Source organism: Marmota monax, unplaced genomic scaffold (genome assembly GCF_021218885.2).
Source record: "Marmota monax isolate L192 unplaced genomic scaffold, Marmota_monax_Labrador192_F-V1.1 WCK01_AAM20220418_F8-fsc00037, whole genome shotgun sequence".
Lineage (NCBI taxonomy): Eukaryota > Metazoa > Chordata > Mammalia > Rodentia > Sciuridae > Marmota > Marmota monax.
Window position 1 is genome coordinate 15,232,877 of NW_026693245.1, and position 17,100 is coordinate 15,249,976.

A 17,100-nucleotide genomic window follows, 5' to 3' on the forward strand; every position below is an offset into this window, starting at 1 on the left:
TCACAGTCAAGGAACATCTTGAAAATGAATTATTTTTCCTTTGTAGTCATTCCACATACAAACACTTACCATGTGCAAAGCCTTGATCTTTATTAAAGCCTTTTTTCTTCTAAGGAATATTACTGCCCACAGAACCTGTCTTCTGGTGTATTTTGATCAATAGAGCATATATTATTGTTTTTAAAATATTTAATACTATTAGCTTATTACCAGGCCAGGTTCTTGAAATGCAAGGATTTATTTATGCTTTGCACAGAATGTACCTTTTTTTTTTTTTAATTTTATTACCTGATTGTTACACTACTGTTAATACATCCTTATCTTCATTTCCAGATGATATTGAAACATGCAAAGAGTCATCTTTGCATAAAGTTATCTAAGACTGACTGTATAAAAATAGTAAATATTTCAAACTTGTAGTCTGAACATAGCTTTCCTTACAAGTAAAACCCGCAAAACCAGAGTTAAATTTACTCCAAATGTTTGAAAAACACTGTTGCAGTAGGCAATTGAGCTCTTAAAAACTGCAGGGTTGCAAGTGACATTAAAGCAGTCTAAGAGGACGGGAAATAATGAATTGAAATAACCTAGCTGAGATGTAATAAAGACACAAATTGATAATCAGGCATTCTCCTGAGATAACAGTTCTTCCTGTGATAGTAGTTTGAGATCACAGGAGTTATGATCCTTCACAGTAGGCTACATAATAGTCATCAAAAGACATAGGAAAAGAAAACTCTATTGAAAATGCCTTTGGAACCATGTCTTCTGAAGGGTGGTGGTGTTGTTTTTGATTTTGTTTTTGTTGATTAATTAATTGACTGATGATGTCAGTATTGTTCTTGAGTGCTGCAGGGCACTCACTCTTTCCCTCTTATTTACTTGAATTGTTACCACAAACCTTAATCAAAGAGAATTTAGTAAATTTGCCTCTGTTTATTTAGAAACTTTGGAAATGTGGTGTTGGCTTAATGTAAATAAAAGCTTAAGGTCTGTAAGTGAAGAAGTTGGTCTAATTTGGGATAACTTACTTGCAGTAATTTAGGTAGCGTGCCCATGAACACTGAATTACCTTCATGGCCCTTTTTCCTGTTTTCATTTCTGCTTTTCCCTTCTGCTTTTTCTCAATTATTAGTAATGTTGTATTTTTTATAAGGAACCTATCTTTCAGTGGAGGAAAATTAAGAATTCTTTTTAAAGGATTGTTTTATATATGGAAGTTGCCAGTTTGAAGAGATTTTTTTAAAAAATTACATCAGTAACCTATACTAATCTAAAAACTATAAAAGAAACATATGATATGAAATATCCTTTCCTCAAGAAACCTTTACTAATGCTATGATATATGATATATATCTTTCCCAATAATTTATTTGCATATATAAATGTATGATCTGTATGTATGTTATAAATTACAACTGCTGCACATCTGCTTGTTTTGTGGGACTAGGGATTGAATTCAGGGTTTAATGCTTGCTAGTGCTTTCCCACTGAGCTACATCCCAGTCTGCCAGACTGCACCATTTTTTTTTTTCTTTTTCTTTTCTTTTATTTTCTTTTTCTTTTTTTTTCTTTTTTTTTTTTTTTTTTTTTGAGACAGGATCTCACTAGACTGCCTAGGTTAGCCTCAAATGTGATTCTTCTGCCTTAGCCTCCCCAAGGAGGGATCATAGATGCTCATTTTTCTTAAATGTAATATTTACATGAACAACAATTTAGATTCACATCATTTCACTTAATGGCTACATATGATGGCATTCTGTTGAATGGATTTTCATCTCATGCCTCTCTTAAGCAGTTCTTAAAATGGTGTCCACAGACAACTGAGGGTCCTCACAACCCCTTCAAGAGTATTAAGTTATACTCTTGAAATATGAAATAATGGTAAGATATTATGTACCCCTTTTATTGTGTGAACTGTGCACCAGTACTGCAAAAGCATTGTGGGTTCAAAAAATTGTTGTATGTGACTCTGGCATAAAGGCAAAGAAAGCATATTATACTAATTATTTATAGTATATATTCTTCCCTGACAGTTGTATTAAGAGCATTTTTATTTCAGAATGTATTTAATACAATGGTATAAGTTATTAATTTTATTGTCTCTACTTTTGAATATATATATTTTAAATATTGTTTGTGTCAAATTGGGAATATTCTCTGTAACAGTGGTTGTCTTGAAGTTTAGTGCATTTGAATTACTACTTTTTTCAAGCAGCATCATTTGAATGTGAAAGAACCGACAAAAAAAAAAAAAAAAAAAAAAAACATGGTTATTCACACTTGGATATTTGGAATACATTTTCTTGAAAAGAAAGCTTGTTACTTTAAGAAAAACAACAAACAATAATTGTTGCCAGTGCTAAACCTTGCACCTTCAAGCAAAAATGAAAGTTTTGGAAAAGTTTCATCTTGTATCTCCATGAGTTTGATAGTTTCCTAGTGTTTTTTTCATGCAATTAGCAGTGGTGTTAAGATTGTAATTTTTGTTTTGATAATGAAATGTTTCAACATTTGGAAGAACTCACTGAACCAATATTTTCCAAATGACTAGCATTGAATTCATGTTTTTAAAAAAATCTTTCAAGGGTAAAAGATTTATTAAAAGGGCAAAATGGGTAGACCAGTGGATTTTAATGTAACAGAGAAAGAAAAGTCTGTGATATGGTTTCAGATTTCTTGTTGTAACTGACCTTTAAGAAAATACTTTTTGTGAGTTTTAGAATAGTTTCAAAGAAAAGTATATGATCTGCAGACCCTCTTAAATACTCCACCATTTTCCAACCATATATCTGGAAAAGGCTGATTTTTCTTCATCCAAAACACAACAGATTAAGTACAGAAATAAATATGAAAATTTAGCTGTCTTCTATTAAGCCAAATATTACAGAGATTCAAAAAATTAAAAAATGAACAATGTCACTTTCCTCCCTAAAGGGGTATTTTTGTTTTGAAAAAATTGTTTTTCCTAAGAGTGTATTGTTTACGTTTAACATGTAATTGATTTATTGTTATTTTAAATGAGTTAACAAATAATTTTAAATTTTTCTCATTTCTAATTCAGTGAGTATTGGTAGATATATAATACTTATAAACAAATTTTGTTGTAAAATTTTTAAAGGCCCTGTGGTAAAAATATTTGAGAATCTCTGCTCTTGAGAGAGATTGAGATTGTTTCCACTTCGGGGTTATTTGTAAGCAATGAGTGCTTCAGTAAACATAATTTCTCACCTGTCTTTGTATACTTCAAAATTTGTCAAGAAAATCCCTACAAGTGTATATGCTGGATAGAAGAATACATGTTTCTGCAATAGTGATGATACTATTGAATTGTTGATGAGTGTGTCCAGCAGTCCCCATGTGTTAGCCCACATTCTAGTCACTAGGATGAGTAGAAAGTAGTGTCTTATTGTTTAATGTACTCTTTTAATTATGAAGGAAGCTAAGCATTTTTCAGTTCATTTATATTCCTTTGATAAATGGTTTGCTTATGTCTCCCTGCACCCCCATTTTCCCATTGGAAATTTGTGGGTTTTATTTATGTGTTTTTCTTTGAAGTATGAATTCTGTGGCAGATTTTATTTCCCATTATAATATCATTCACATGCATGAGCCTCTTCTTTTTTTTGCAGGGGTAGGGGGTACCAGGGATTGAACCCAGGGGCACTTAACCACTGAGCTACATTCCCAGCCCTTTTTGTATTTTATTTGGAAATTGGGTCTTAGTGAGTTGCTTAGGGCCTCACTAATTTGCTGAGGCTGGCTTTGAACTTGTAGGCCTCTTGCCTCAACCTCCTGAGCTGCTGAGATTATAGGCATGCATCACTATACCCAGCAACATGCTCTTTGTAAAGTATGATTTTTTTTCACTCTCTCCACTTGACAAGTTGGGTTCATATTTCTTCCCCTTGACTCTTCTTGAACTTGCTGATATTTTATGATTTTCAAGTATAAAGTATAAGATATAGTTTCCATCTACTTTTCTAGGAATATTTGTTCTCCCAGCTACCATGCTGTGAGAAAGTCCTACTTTCCCCCATCAAGGTCTCAGTTAACAACCAACATTAAGTGTTGGACTTACCAGTTCGTGACACTTCCGATAATTCCAGCAACCAGAATACTTGAGTCACCATTAGCCTTCAAGTCTTTCCAAATAAAGCCCTGGAGATCATGGAGCAGAGATGGTTCATCTTGCTCTGCCCTCACAAATTCCCCATCTACAGAATTTATGAACATTAAAAAATAGTTGTGATTTTATGCTTCCCAGTTCTTTTATTTTATACTTCCTAGGAGTAGTTATTACACAGCACCAATAACCAGAACAAGCTTTTTATAGATTAAAGAAATCCGTGTTGCCTCCAGCATACTTTACTTGTGTGGTGTCTGCATGCTTAAAATTACCACCCCACTCTCAAGAACATAATTTTCGTGTTTTAAAAGATTTACTTGTGTAAGTCTTTAATCCATCTGGAAAATTTGATAAAGTAATGTGGTAGAGTGCCAGCTATTTTTTCCCTCCCTATTTTCTTTTTAATAGCTACCATCGTGTCCAAAATTAATTAATAGTCTGTTGTATTTCAGAAGTTGCAAATTACAACCTGTTGACCACTATTTGAATTATTGTAGCCTAGCAATGCCTGTTTGTTTTTGTTTTTGTTTTAACTTCTGCTTATAATCAGGTCAACTGATAATGTAGTCTCAACTTTTTTAAAATTTTAATTCGTTATATATGACAACAGAATGCATTACAATTCATATTACACATCATGAGCACAATTTTTCATATCTCTGGTTGTACACAAAGCAGAGTCACATCCTTTGTATCTTCATACATGTACTTAGGGTAATGATGACCATGTATTCCACAGTCTTTCCTACCTCCGTGCCCCCTCCATTTTTCTCCCTCCCCTTTTCCCCTTTGCCCTATCTAGAATTCATTTAATCCTCCCATCCCCCACCCCCTACAGCATATTGTGAATCAGTATCCTTAAATCATCCTTAAATGAGAAATCATTTGGCATTTGTTTTTTGGGGATTGGCTAATTTCACTTAGCATTATATTCTCCAGCTCCATCCACTTACCTGCAAGTGCCATGATTTTATTCTCTTTTAATACTGAGTAATATTCCCTTATGTGTACATACCACATTTTCTCTATCCATTCATCTACTAAAGGGCATCTAGGTTGGTTCCACAGTGTAGCTACTGTGAATTGTGCTGCTATAAAACATTAATGTGGCTATGTCCCTGTAAAATGCTGTTTTTAAGTCCTTTGGGTATAGACCAAGGAGTGGGATAGCTGGGTCAAATAGTGGTTCCATTCTAAGTTTTCCAAGGATTCTGCATACTGCTTTCCATATTGGCTGCACCAATTTGCAATCCCACCAGCAATGTATGAGTTGCTTTTTCCCCACATCCTCGCTAACACTTATGGTTGTTTGTATACGTAATAGCTGCCATTCTGAGTGGAGTGAGATGAAATCTTAGTTTTGATTTGCATTTCTCTAATTGCTAGAGATGTTGAACATTTTTTCATATATTTGTCGATTGATTATGTATCTTAGAAATATCTGTTCAGTTCCTTGGCCCATTTATTGATTGGGTTATTTGTTTCTTTGGTGTTAAGATTTTTGAGTTCTTTATATTTTTTTAGAGATTAATGCTCTATCTGACATGCTTGTGATAAGAATTTGTTCCCAATTAGTAGGCTCTCTATTCACCCTACTGATTGTTTCTTTGATCAAGAAAAAGCCTTTTAGTTTGAATCCATCCCATTTATTGATTCTTGATAATAATGCTTGTGCCATAGGAGTCTTATTAAGGAAGTTGGGGCCCAATCCGACCTGAGGATGTTTTACCAGAAAATTTAGCTTCATATAAAATAAAGAATTGTTAAAAAATCTTAGTAAAATGTAAAAGGCCAGGCACAGTGGTATATTCCTGTAATCCCAGCTACTCAGGAAGGTGAGGCAGGAGAATTGAAAATTTGAGGCCAACCCCAGCAATCCTGTCTCAAAATTCAAAATCGTAGGTGGAATACTGGGGCTGTACCTCAATGGTAGAATGTCTCTGGGAGGGGCTGGAGGGAGGATGCTTTATGGAAAACAAAATTCATATACTATTATTTGAAAGGCAGGCATAAGATCTTAAGCAATTTAAATACTAATAATTATATTTTTATTAATATTTATACTTGTGTCTTCATTTTAGAATATTTCTTAAATAATCAAATTGATCAAGTAATACAGCAACTTTTTCTTTTAAGCAGTACATTAAAAGTAATTGCTTCTTAATGGTATCCTAACTATATAATAGGAATAAAGACATAATATATCAAAAGCTAAGGTATGCTGCCATTAATCAGAATTAGATAAAGAAAATATGAGAAAGAATATGTCCATTGAATTCAGTAATGATATGTTCACAGATTATCATTTCTGTTGAAAGGATATTTATTAGCTAAAGAATTTACAAATTAAATGGTTTAGATTTCATTATATCCTAACCACTTTAACTCATTTTTATGTGAACCTCTAGCAAGGTAAAATTATCTATGACAGACTTTAAAACAGCTTTGCATAGTTCTGTCTTTATTTCCTATTCCACATGTGCAGTGTATGCAAGGATAGTAAGTCATCTAGTTTTCTAGAAATGTTACCTTAAAATCAAATACTTTAAAATAAAGCAGATGTAAAAGAGGAAGGCTTTTGTTATAGAAACTATTCAGGTGTTATTTATAACCTTTCTTGAACTTAAATTGGAGTTAATTTTTCCCCCACAGAAAGAAACTGAAAATGTTTTATGTCATTATGTGAATAAAGTATGTTATATATAAATAATATGAAAACGAAAGATCTTTATTTAATGTGGTTCTTAGTGGAGTGTTTATTTTGTTCTCCTGGGGACTTAATGGCATTGACGTTATTTTTTTTTCTCTCTCTTGCCATATAGGGCAAGTTAGTGCTGCTGGCATGAATGCATAGGAGACAAGGATGCTTCTAAGCATGCTATGCCCTTAGAACAGCCCCCTTCCCAATAATGAATTGTCCACCCAAAATAGTGCCAACTTTGAAAGACCCTGAATTAAAGCAGTCATATTTTGTTTGCAGTTAGATATTACAAGTATATTTTGTTTTGTTTCATTAAGCAGTAGGTAGTTGCAAGAGTATCATTCAAGAAATATCTATGAAGTGCCTACTGTGTGTCAAAAGGCAGCCAGATTATAGAGAACCTTGTATACAATATGATAAGTGTAGTAGGTAGAATAATCCCTCATTTCCCCCAAAGATGTCCATGTCCTGTGAATATGTTATATTACGTACAACAAACAAAACTTCAACAAATTGAGCTTTAAAGATCTAATTAGATTTATTAGTTAGTCATAAACCAGGTAGCATTTAGTCTACAAAATAGGAGTGCCTTTGGGGTTGGCAGAACTGTTTGTTATTATAAAGCAGCTTAGCAGGAACAAGGAAATAGCAAAATACACAGAGCAGATTGGTTAACATTGGGTTACTTTCCCTGTATGGGTTAAGGAGAGCAGATTTTTTATCATATTTCATGTCATCCCAGGTTCACTGGCCCCTTTTGACTGGTTGCTATGAAAATCTCTTTTTTTCTCTCTCTGCATCCCCCACCCCCCACCCCACTGTTGGTCTGTCTCTCATGCTTTTTTTTTTTAAACTGGCTATTAAGTTCATATGTGACTCCATACCAGTTTGATCTGGTTGTTGGGACTAGTCCAGGAGCTCCTTCCAAAACAGTTGTTTCCTGTAAATTTTATTTAAATTTTAGTTAAATGGATTTAAAGTTGCTGATCAGTTGATTGTAAAGGACATTATCCTGGAGTGGGTAAATATGTTATCACAAGAGTCTTTAAAAGTAGAAGAGGAAGGCAGAAAAGAGGGTCACAATGATGCAGTATCCTGGTATTACTGCTTTTGAAAGTGGATAGAGGCAGCCACAAACCAAGCAAGGCCAGTGGTCTTTTAAGGCTGGAAAAGGCAAGGAAACAGATACCACTATAGAGCCTCTAGGAGGAGAGCAGCCCTGCAGCACTTTGACTTCAGTCCTGTGAGTCTTGTTTTGGACTGTTGATTGTCAGAACTGTATGGTAGGCGGGGCATGGTGGTACATGCCTGTAGTCCCAGCAGCTTGGGAGGCTGAGGCAGGAGGATCGCAAGTTCAAAGCCAGCCTGAGCAGTTTATCAAGGTGGTAAGCAACTCAGTGAGACCCTGTCTCTAAATAAAATAAATAAAAATAAATAAATAAAAAATATTTGGGCTGGGGATGTGGCTCAGTGGTCGAGTGCCCCTGAGTTCAATCCCTGGTAACCCTCCCCCCCAAAAAAAAACCCCAAGAACTGTACAGTAATAAATTTGTATTGTTTTAAGCCACTAAATTTGTGATAATGAGTTACAGAAGCACAGGAAACTAATATACTGATGAATTTGGGCATTATTTGATAGGAATAGGGACCCATTAAGGGAATGATATGTGTCGATTTATAGAAAAAGTTAAATCATATTCCACCATGAATTTGCTTAATCACTTATGACTGCCTTAATAGCAATGACTATGAATCATCAGATACCATTTGAAACTAGATTTTGTGTGAAATGTAATATCCACATTTTCATAATTATATGCATGGTTTTTTGTCTACAAGATTTTATGCTTGCTCTTTCTCTTTCCACTTTATACTAGTTATTTGTACAGAAGATCTCTGGCCCATAATTCTGTAACATATTTACATATGGATTTTATAGAAGTCATTTTTCCTTCTTTTTTCTTAAGAAAATGGCTACTAAATAACATGACTGTTACCCTATAGGCACTTTTCTATGTCTTTTATACATTTCCTCAGCCTCTCCATTAGTCCTCAGTGTTTGTCATCCCTAACAGGCTGTCACCTGGGGGCCACTGCACCAAAATTTCTTTAATTTTTTAATTGAATAGCTTTTAATTAATTAATTTTAAGTTTTTAATTGAATAGCTGTAGATACATGTTACAAATGTTTTTGACTTTTTAGTAAACAAAATTGTATTTTATTCAGAAAAGCATAATGCATCTTGTCAGAATTTCTCTAAATGAAGAGGAATGTTTTTACTTTGTCATTGTTCTTTATTCCTGTCTTAAAACTCAGGTTTTGGGGAGAGGGATCACTTGTTTCGTTATTTTGCAGAATAACTATATTCTAACAAAGATTCTCTATAAATCAAATTTTCCTAATGCAGATCCTATTCACTCATTGATTTTTTTAAAAAAAATTTTAATTTATTTTTAAAAAATAAATGACGGCGGAATGCATTACAATTCTTATTACACATATATAGCATAAGAGATGCATGCATTTAAAGACAAGTTTGGTTTGATTGTTTTTTTTATTGAGAAAAATTTGCAAAGCAAAGTAGAAGATATGGCAAGAAAAGGTTGTATGTTATATGTAGCTACACTGTACCCTGTGAGGAAGAGGCTTCCTGTAGTCTCTTTATGTTTGCTAGGAGAGCTTCAGGGTGTTTTTCTGCTCCAGGATCTCAGCCATGACCATCACCCCTCTTCATCATTAGATTAACTGCTTCAGCCCAGAGGATAATGATGCCATTGGATGTGCCCACATGTCCAGCTAGCTTACCTTAGAATTCAGTAACTAAGAACTTTCTTCTCTTTGTTGTCTTTTCTGCCCCCTCAAACCCCACACTCCACACATGCTCTCTCACACTTACTAGCTGCCTCAGTCCAGACGTTGTTCCTGCAGCTGCTTTTTGCCATTTAATGTAAATATTCTGATTGGATCACTAATTTTTCATGTTATCTTTCACCCCCCTCCCTTTTAAAACACACGTTATATACAGGGACCATCATTTATTTTATCTCTGAACCCCTGCACTTAAAATTGTACAAAATCAATCTTCAGGAACTATTCATTGAATTAGATGCCAGTGGTAGCAAATTCTTAAATCCTTATGTCTACAGTAATGCGCGCTCTCTACCAAGAACTGGAGATGGTGGCCTTTGTCAGGAATGTGACTTTTGTAGTTAAGTGTACCAGTTGACTAATATTGCTTTGTAATTGTTTCTGAGACTGCTTATTCTTATTTCACTATTTATTTATTTCTTGAGCAAAAGCAAGCCTGACTGTCAAGAGATTGGTACAAATTCATTTATATTTGTAAATCCCAAGGGTTCTGTAGATAGTCTGACTGTGGTTACTACATTGTTATGTGAACTAAATGTTGATAGGTTTAGTTCTCTGAAATTTAAGTCAACTGCAGTGATAAAAGATAAATAATATGGCAAACTTTTTTTGGGGGGGTGTACTCAGGGGTACTCGACCACTGAGCCACATCCCTAGCCCTATTTTGTATTTTATTTAGAGACAGGGTCTCACTGAGTTGCTTAGCACCTCGCTTTTCCTGAGACTGACTTTGAACAGCCTTTTAAATGCTTAAATGGTGGTGTTTTCTAAATAATTGTCATAGATCACAATTTTGTTCATCAAAGAGATGATTGTTTTGAATCTTCAGTTTGACTTACACAGATTATTCAATAATGGAAGCAGTACTGTGGAACTGGTCCTTTGTTTTGTGCCAAGCCTGCCTACCAAAATAAATATACATTTTATTTTTTAAAATATATGGCATTTTAAAAAGTGTTTGCCATTTACCCAAGCTCTCCAACAAGCTTAGGTTAAATAGCCATAGTATTGCTACTTCCCTTCCCAGGAACAGTGAGTTAATACAGGTCTTAAAATATCACAATTTCTTTAGTAGGTTTGCTATATTAGCAAATAGTTAAGATGGAAAGCTTTCATTCCCCTATTGATCTCCATTACATTCTATCATTATAAGTTATTGATTTATAATTTGATGAAATGATAGTCCCAGTATTTGAAAGAGATTGAAGACTTGATTGGTTCATTAAACTTTCTTGTTTGTATGGATTCCCATTCAGCATCTTATTGATAGCACTTGGAGTTTCCATTCCTTTACCTGGTTGTCTGACTTTGTGGAGCATTTTACCAAGAGATTTGAGATTCTCATAAAATTTACTCCGTGATCTCACTTCTTAGAACCGTAGAGGCCAGTTTTCCTATAGTAATGTTTCCTATTAGTAATGTTCATATTTCTCAGTCCCTTCAATAAGCATATAAACAGAAATATATTTACTCTGAGAACTCAGTATACCTAAAGATGACGTTTAGATTGCAAATATAATTGCAAATCTCATCTGATTTTTTTTCTCACTGTTTTCCTTTTTCTCTTTCCATTCTCTGTATCACCTGATACTCGTGTATAGTAAGATCAATATATTGTGGCTTAGATTTGATTTTATGGTATATTCTCACACAGAATGGACAAAAATGAATATATTTCTGAAAAGCAGTAGTAGAATCAAAGGCATATCTGGGTAATAATACTTTACCCGGAAGACTGTTATTTTCTAATTTAGGAACATTAATGTACAAAGTACATCTCTAAATACCTTATCATATATTGTTTTATACTCATTTTGCTTAAACAATAAGATGAATTGAAGGAGAACATTTATTTACTAATTTAGTTGTGTATTCAGGTTGATTTTTATTTTAATGTGAAGAGGTTACCCCATTGCTAGAAACTGAATAGAAGTAATTCTTAATTTACTGCTAAAACTGGTTTATATTAAAAATACTTCCAAGAAACATGTAATGGGTCATCACAAAAGGCAGCATATTTTTATAGGATTCTAAAAATCCACTTATAATCCCAACAATTTTACTCATGCACAATTTATCACATATCCTTTTTATTATATTACATAATCCCCACAACTGTCTGAGCAAACTGATGTTAAGGTTACCCTATGGTAGCCTTGTGACTCTATATATTTAGTTGAATTTAAGATGATTGAGCCAGGCACGGTGGTACACACCTATAATCCTAGCGGCCTGGGAAGCTGAAGCAGGAGGATCACAAATTCAAAGCCAATCTCAGTAACTTAGTGAGGCCCTAAGCAACACATTGAGACCCTGTCTCTAAATAAAATACAAAAATGGGCTAGGGATGTGGCTCAGTGGTTAAGTGTTCCTGGGTTCAATCCTTGTTCCCCCCAAAAAAGAAAAAAAGATTATATATATATGCATGTACACACACACACACACACACATACGCACCCGCAAATGTTGTTATTGTTTGAATATGAGGTGCCCCTCCCCCATCTTCTGTGTTAATGCTGATTGAATGTTCAGAGATGAAATGATTGGATGATGAGATGTAACCTGTTCAGTCTATCCTAGTTTAAATGGGCTAAGTGGGTAGTGACTGGAGGAGGTTGTTCATTGGGGTTGTGCCATGAAAGAGTACATCTTCCTTGTGGTCCCTTCCTCTCTGCCATGAATGGAGTAATTTCCCTCTACCCTCCCTTCTGCCATGAGGTGCCTTACCTTGGGCTCAGAGCTGTGGAATCAGCTTGAATGACTAAAACTCTGGAACCTAGAATCTAAATAAACTTTTCTTCCTCTTAAGTTGTTCTGATCAGGTATTTTAGCCACAGTGACACAAAACTAACTAATACATTGTCTAAGATTTCTGTCTTGGAAGGCTATCTCTTTCTTGGTCCTCTGGTTCAAAACAGCAGGCTTTTTTCAAAGTTTTTTGTTGGTTTTCTTTCTAGGTTGCTGACTTCTTGAAATTGAAGTTTGGGATATATAAGGCAAGGAGAAAGCCATGGAACTCACAACTATATTGTTCTTAAGTGTGAAGTCTCTGCTGTTTGACCCTGTTTCCCCCACATTTTGGAGCCTCTTATGTTTGTTGTATTAAAAAAAAAAAAAAAAAAAAAAAAAAAAACAGGGTTCTTAGTTGTCAGCTATTATAATAAGAATTTGAAAAAATAATTTATTATTTGCAGTGTGTTTGTTTCAACAGCAGATGTAGTATCTACTTTTTAAATTTTTATGTATTTATTTTAATTAGGTATATATGAGAGCAGAATGCATTTTTATTTCATTGTACACAATTGCAGCACAACTTTACATTTCTGTGGTTGTGCACGATATAGCATCACTTCGTGTGTGCAGTCATACATGTACATAGGGAAATGATGCCCATCTATTCCATCATCTTTCCCCTCCTTTCTTTGCCCAAAGTTTCCCCATTTTTTCCCATGCCTCCTCCTTCTCTGTTATGGATCAGCATCCACTTATCAGAGAGAACATTTGGCCTTTGGTTTTGGGGATTGGCTTACTTCACTTAGCATGGTATTCTCCAGCTCCATCTATTTACCTGCAAATGCCATAATTTTATTCTCTTTTAAGGCTGAGTAATATGCCATTGTGTTTATATACCAGTTTCTTTGTCCCTATTTTTTACCTAGAAAGCTACTTTCTCAAGAGCATACCACCTGGTAAACCTAGTAGGCATTCTGTAATTTTTTACACTAAATCAGATAAATTTTATTGTAAGCCATGTAGTCATTATTTATATGAAGTTAACAGTTAATTTCTTTGAAAATGCTATTAGTCACTTGAGTGTGTTTCAATTCTGGCAACTGAAGGTATTGTTAAAACTACTAATCTCTGTGGAAGGACTGGTAAACATCAGTTTTAAGCTCAGCTGCTATTTTTCTCATGTGATAATAGATAGTTGTAGTTACAGATAATTCATCATGTTTCCAAAAAATGTACATCCTCTTTAGTAAGAAGTTGATTTTAGTATTTATAATAATATTGATCATCACTTGAGCAAATATTTTTAAATGTTCATCTTCAATTTTTCAATTTCTGTACCTTTTATGGAATGTTGTCTTTAGGCTTGTGGACATAGGCCTTTGTGCCCACCTTTCTTGGTGTTGTTTCGCCTACCTGTCTTCCAGGGAAATGAGTTTTGAAATTATTACTTCTTGTCTGGATTTATCATGTACTCCAGCCTCAGTTATATATGGGGTTTAATTTCAATTTCATGCCCTATGTCCTGCCTTTCAGTTGAATTTTTCATTTGTGGTCATTACTTTAAAATCTATTTACATTGTTCAAATAGCAGTTCTGACTATAATTCAACTTTATCAGCCACAGAATCTTATATACTTCACTTAAATCCTTTTAGATTTGCACTATAATTGGATAATGAGATAAGTATGCAGCTTACAGCAGTGGTATGTTATTTTTTCAGTTATTAAATCATAAAGCATTTAAATAATACCAGTGGTAAGAACACTGTCAGAAGCTAAAAACCTTTATTATACCTTTTAAATTGGTACAGACAGTAGAGAAAACAACTTGATAATATGTATCAGGAGTCATAAAATTGTTGATGCCCTATTCTTCTGAAACAGATATCCCAAGAAAATAAGTTGAAAAGTAGAGGAATAGCTATAGATATAATGAGACAGTGTTTGTGGTAGGCTACTCAGCAAAATAATAGTTAAAACTGTATTTATACTATGATCACTTTAATATGTCTATAGCAGAAAAAAATAGATATATAGATTTAGAATTCTCAGAATTTTTTGTGGTATTGTAAATGCACAGAGCAGTACTAATTGTGTGATTCATGTGTATGTACAGCGTGCATAGAAAAGAAACCAAAAATATTTTCCATTTTTATCTTTAAGGAGTAGAACAATGTCTTATTTTCTATTTAATTGTACTTATTTCTCCTGCCCCAAATATCCCACTGGAGGAGAAAGAATAAAAATATTTAATTTTTTTCTTTTTTTTTCCAACTGAAAACATATTTGTTAATTTAAAGAGCACAGAGGTCCAGGGTAGGAGAAATAATGTCTCCTCTCTCATCCCAAGGACATCACTAAGTTACTGAGAACACCTCATCCTCCCCAGGTGATTTCCATGCACGTGTGTTGAAATGGTCTTTAACGTGCTCTTTTTCTTTTAAGGAGACTTTCTACTAGATTTTGATGCCTTAAATGGTTGAATCCTCAGCTCTTGAGAAACTGAGCTAATCAGAGTAATTTATGTTCAGAGGGCCCTAGAAAGTTGGGGTTAGACAAATTGAATGAAGCTTTCTACCATGAAACTGTTTTAGAATCCCAAAAGGAATCAGAGGGTTGGGGTTGTAGCTTAGTGGTAAAGCACTTGCCTAGTGTGTATGAGGCACTGGGTTCTATCCTCAGCACCACATAAAAATAAATAAGATGAAGGTATTATGTCCATCTACAACTAAAATATTTTTTCAAAAAGGGGGAATCATTAGCAGTTTTGTAATTGGGGAAGAGATTGTGAAGAATTGTAGTAAGTTGTATGCAAAAGAATTCGTTATGTTTTTCTAACACAATATGGCTCCTCTCTGTGTCCCGCAGCTGGCCCTGAAGGACCCTGTGCACACGGTGTCGCTGCAGCAGTTCATCTATGAGAAGCTCAAAGCACAGCAGGAGATTCTGGGAGAACAAGGCTTCCAGTCTCTCATGGAAACGGTGGACACAGAGATCGTCACCCAACTGCAGGAGTTCTTGCAAGGATTTTAAGAGCATATGCCACATGGCTGCCACCCTTTTCTTGAAGCAAGCCGAATAACCCAGCCTTCCACCTGTATGTGAGAGCCTGCTGAGGTGACAAAGTCACTTGTGTATGAAGTTCAAGAAACAAAGACCACACATTTTTTACTACAAAATATAAAGAATAAATATAAATCCCACATAACTAAAATCACAAACCTATTCCTCAAAAGAATTTAATTTTATATTTATGAAGGGGCCATGTGTTTGCTAGAGGTACATTTACTGACAATAGCTGCTTAGTTTTCTAAGAAACTAAGAGAAGAAACTTTGATTGTCTTTTAATCATGTACTCTTAACACTTGAGAAGATGAAGGTTGATGTCTAAGATGTTTTTCTGCAACCAAAATTAGTTAAATTTGGCTGCCTTATCCCTTTTTTAAGCTAATGAAACAAGTTTGGAAAATGACAGAGCTGTTCAGATGATGCAATTAAAGAAATCTATATACCAGGCAAAAGTATATAAATAGTGACAAATGTACATTACTAAGATTACCTTGCAAGGAGTTGTTTTCATCTGACATAGAAAATGTGTTTTATCAGACACATGCTTTTATTTTCATCTTGGTAATTCAATGCAGGAATTAGTAAAAGCATTTTTTTTTTTCTCATTTGATTTTTAGTAAATACACTTAGTTTGTAAATGTACATTGTAAGGCCCACAGAAGTGAACCTGTGGTACTGCAGTAGCAGGTGGGAGACCTCTGGTCGTGGTTTGTTACTAGTTTCTTTGTTACTCATGAAGGCCAGCAGCCCTGCAAATGCCAAGAAAAACCAGGCAGCTCCCAGTCCCCAAGTGTTGTGCAGTCCTACAAAGCCACGACGGGCTGTTCCACACTTACCCAGGCGTCTCAGGTTCCTTAGTGCATGGGTACATCGGGGCCTCGGTGATGTGGGTGCACCTCAGAGGACCCAGCAGTAAGCCCCAGGGCATCAACACTGACATAACCAGTCTTCCTTCCTTGTTCCTCCATCATGCAGCACTTACAAAGGGGAAAAGGAGAAAATAAAGCCTTACTTTGTTTTACTTGTCATTTATTGTAAACAACAACAACAACAAACCTTTAAAGCATTTTTTTTTTAGGAAATACTCAAAAGCAAGGTTGGAAAGTGTCTTACCTTTCTATAGAAAGTTGGGTACAGTATGTAACTGCGGGAAACCCACTGCCCCTTTGTAAGCTGTGGAACCCAAAATGTCTGGGATATTTGATGTTTTCAGTAAGAGAAAGAAAATACAGTCCAAATTAAATTTTCCAAAGATACCTCACCTTGACTGACTTGTCTGATTAGTTTTCTTGCCTCTCATACCAAAAAATGAATTCATAAAAATTGCCCAGTGATTATAAAGGGATATTTTCTTTTATACTCTGGTTCTGATCTGCATGAGTTAATGGCAGTACTACAGGAAGCAAATCTTAGTTACCTGGTTAAGTTCTATTTTAAGACTGGGGATGTGGCTCAAGCGGTAGCGCGCTCGCCTGGCATGCGTGCGGCCCGGGTTCGATCCTCAGCACCACATACAAACAAAGATGTTATTTCTGCTGAAAACTAAAAAAAATAAATATTAAAATTCTCTTTCTCTGTCTCTCTCTCTCTCAAAAAAAAA

General features: G+C 34.8%; 1 protein-coding gene across 4 annotated transcripts in view; it reads left to right on the forward strand.

Moving 5' to 3' along the window:
• Ipo11 (importin 11) overlaps positions 1–16,761 on the forward strand; it is a 210,906-nt gene extending 194,145 nt beyond the window's left edge. For 3 of the 4 annotated variants that reach the window (XM_046456311.2, XM_046456310.2, XM_046456312.2), the window contains exon 30: positions 15,300–16,761. In XM_046456311.2, coding sequence (XP_046312267.1) covers positions 15,300–15,464 — 165 coding nt within the window. In that variant the 3' untranslated portion in view covers positions 15,465–16,761. The remainder of the gene's footprint in view (positions 1–15,299) is intronic. The other variant, XR_006854389.2, reaches the window with a different exon arrangement.
• Positions 16,762–17,100: the final 339 nt, after the last annotated feature.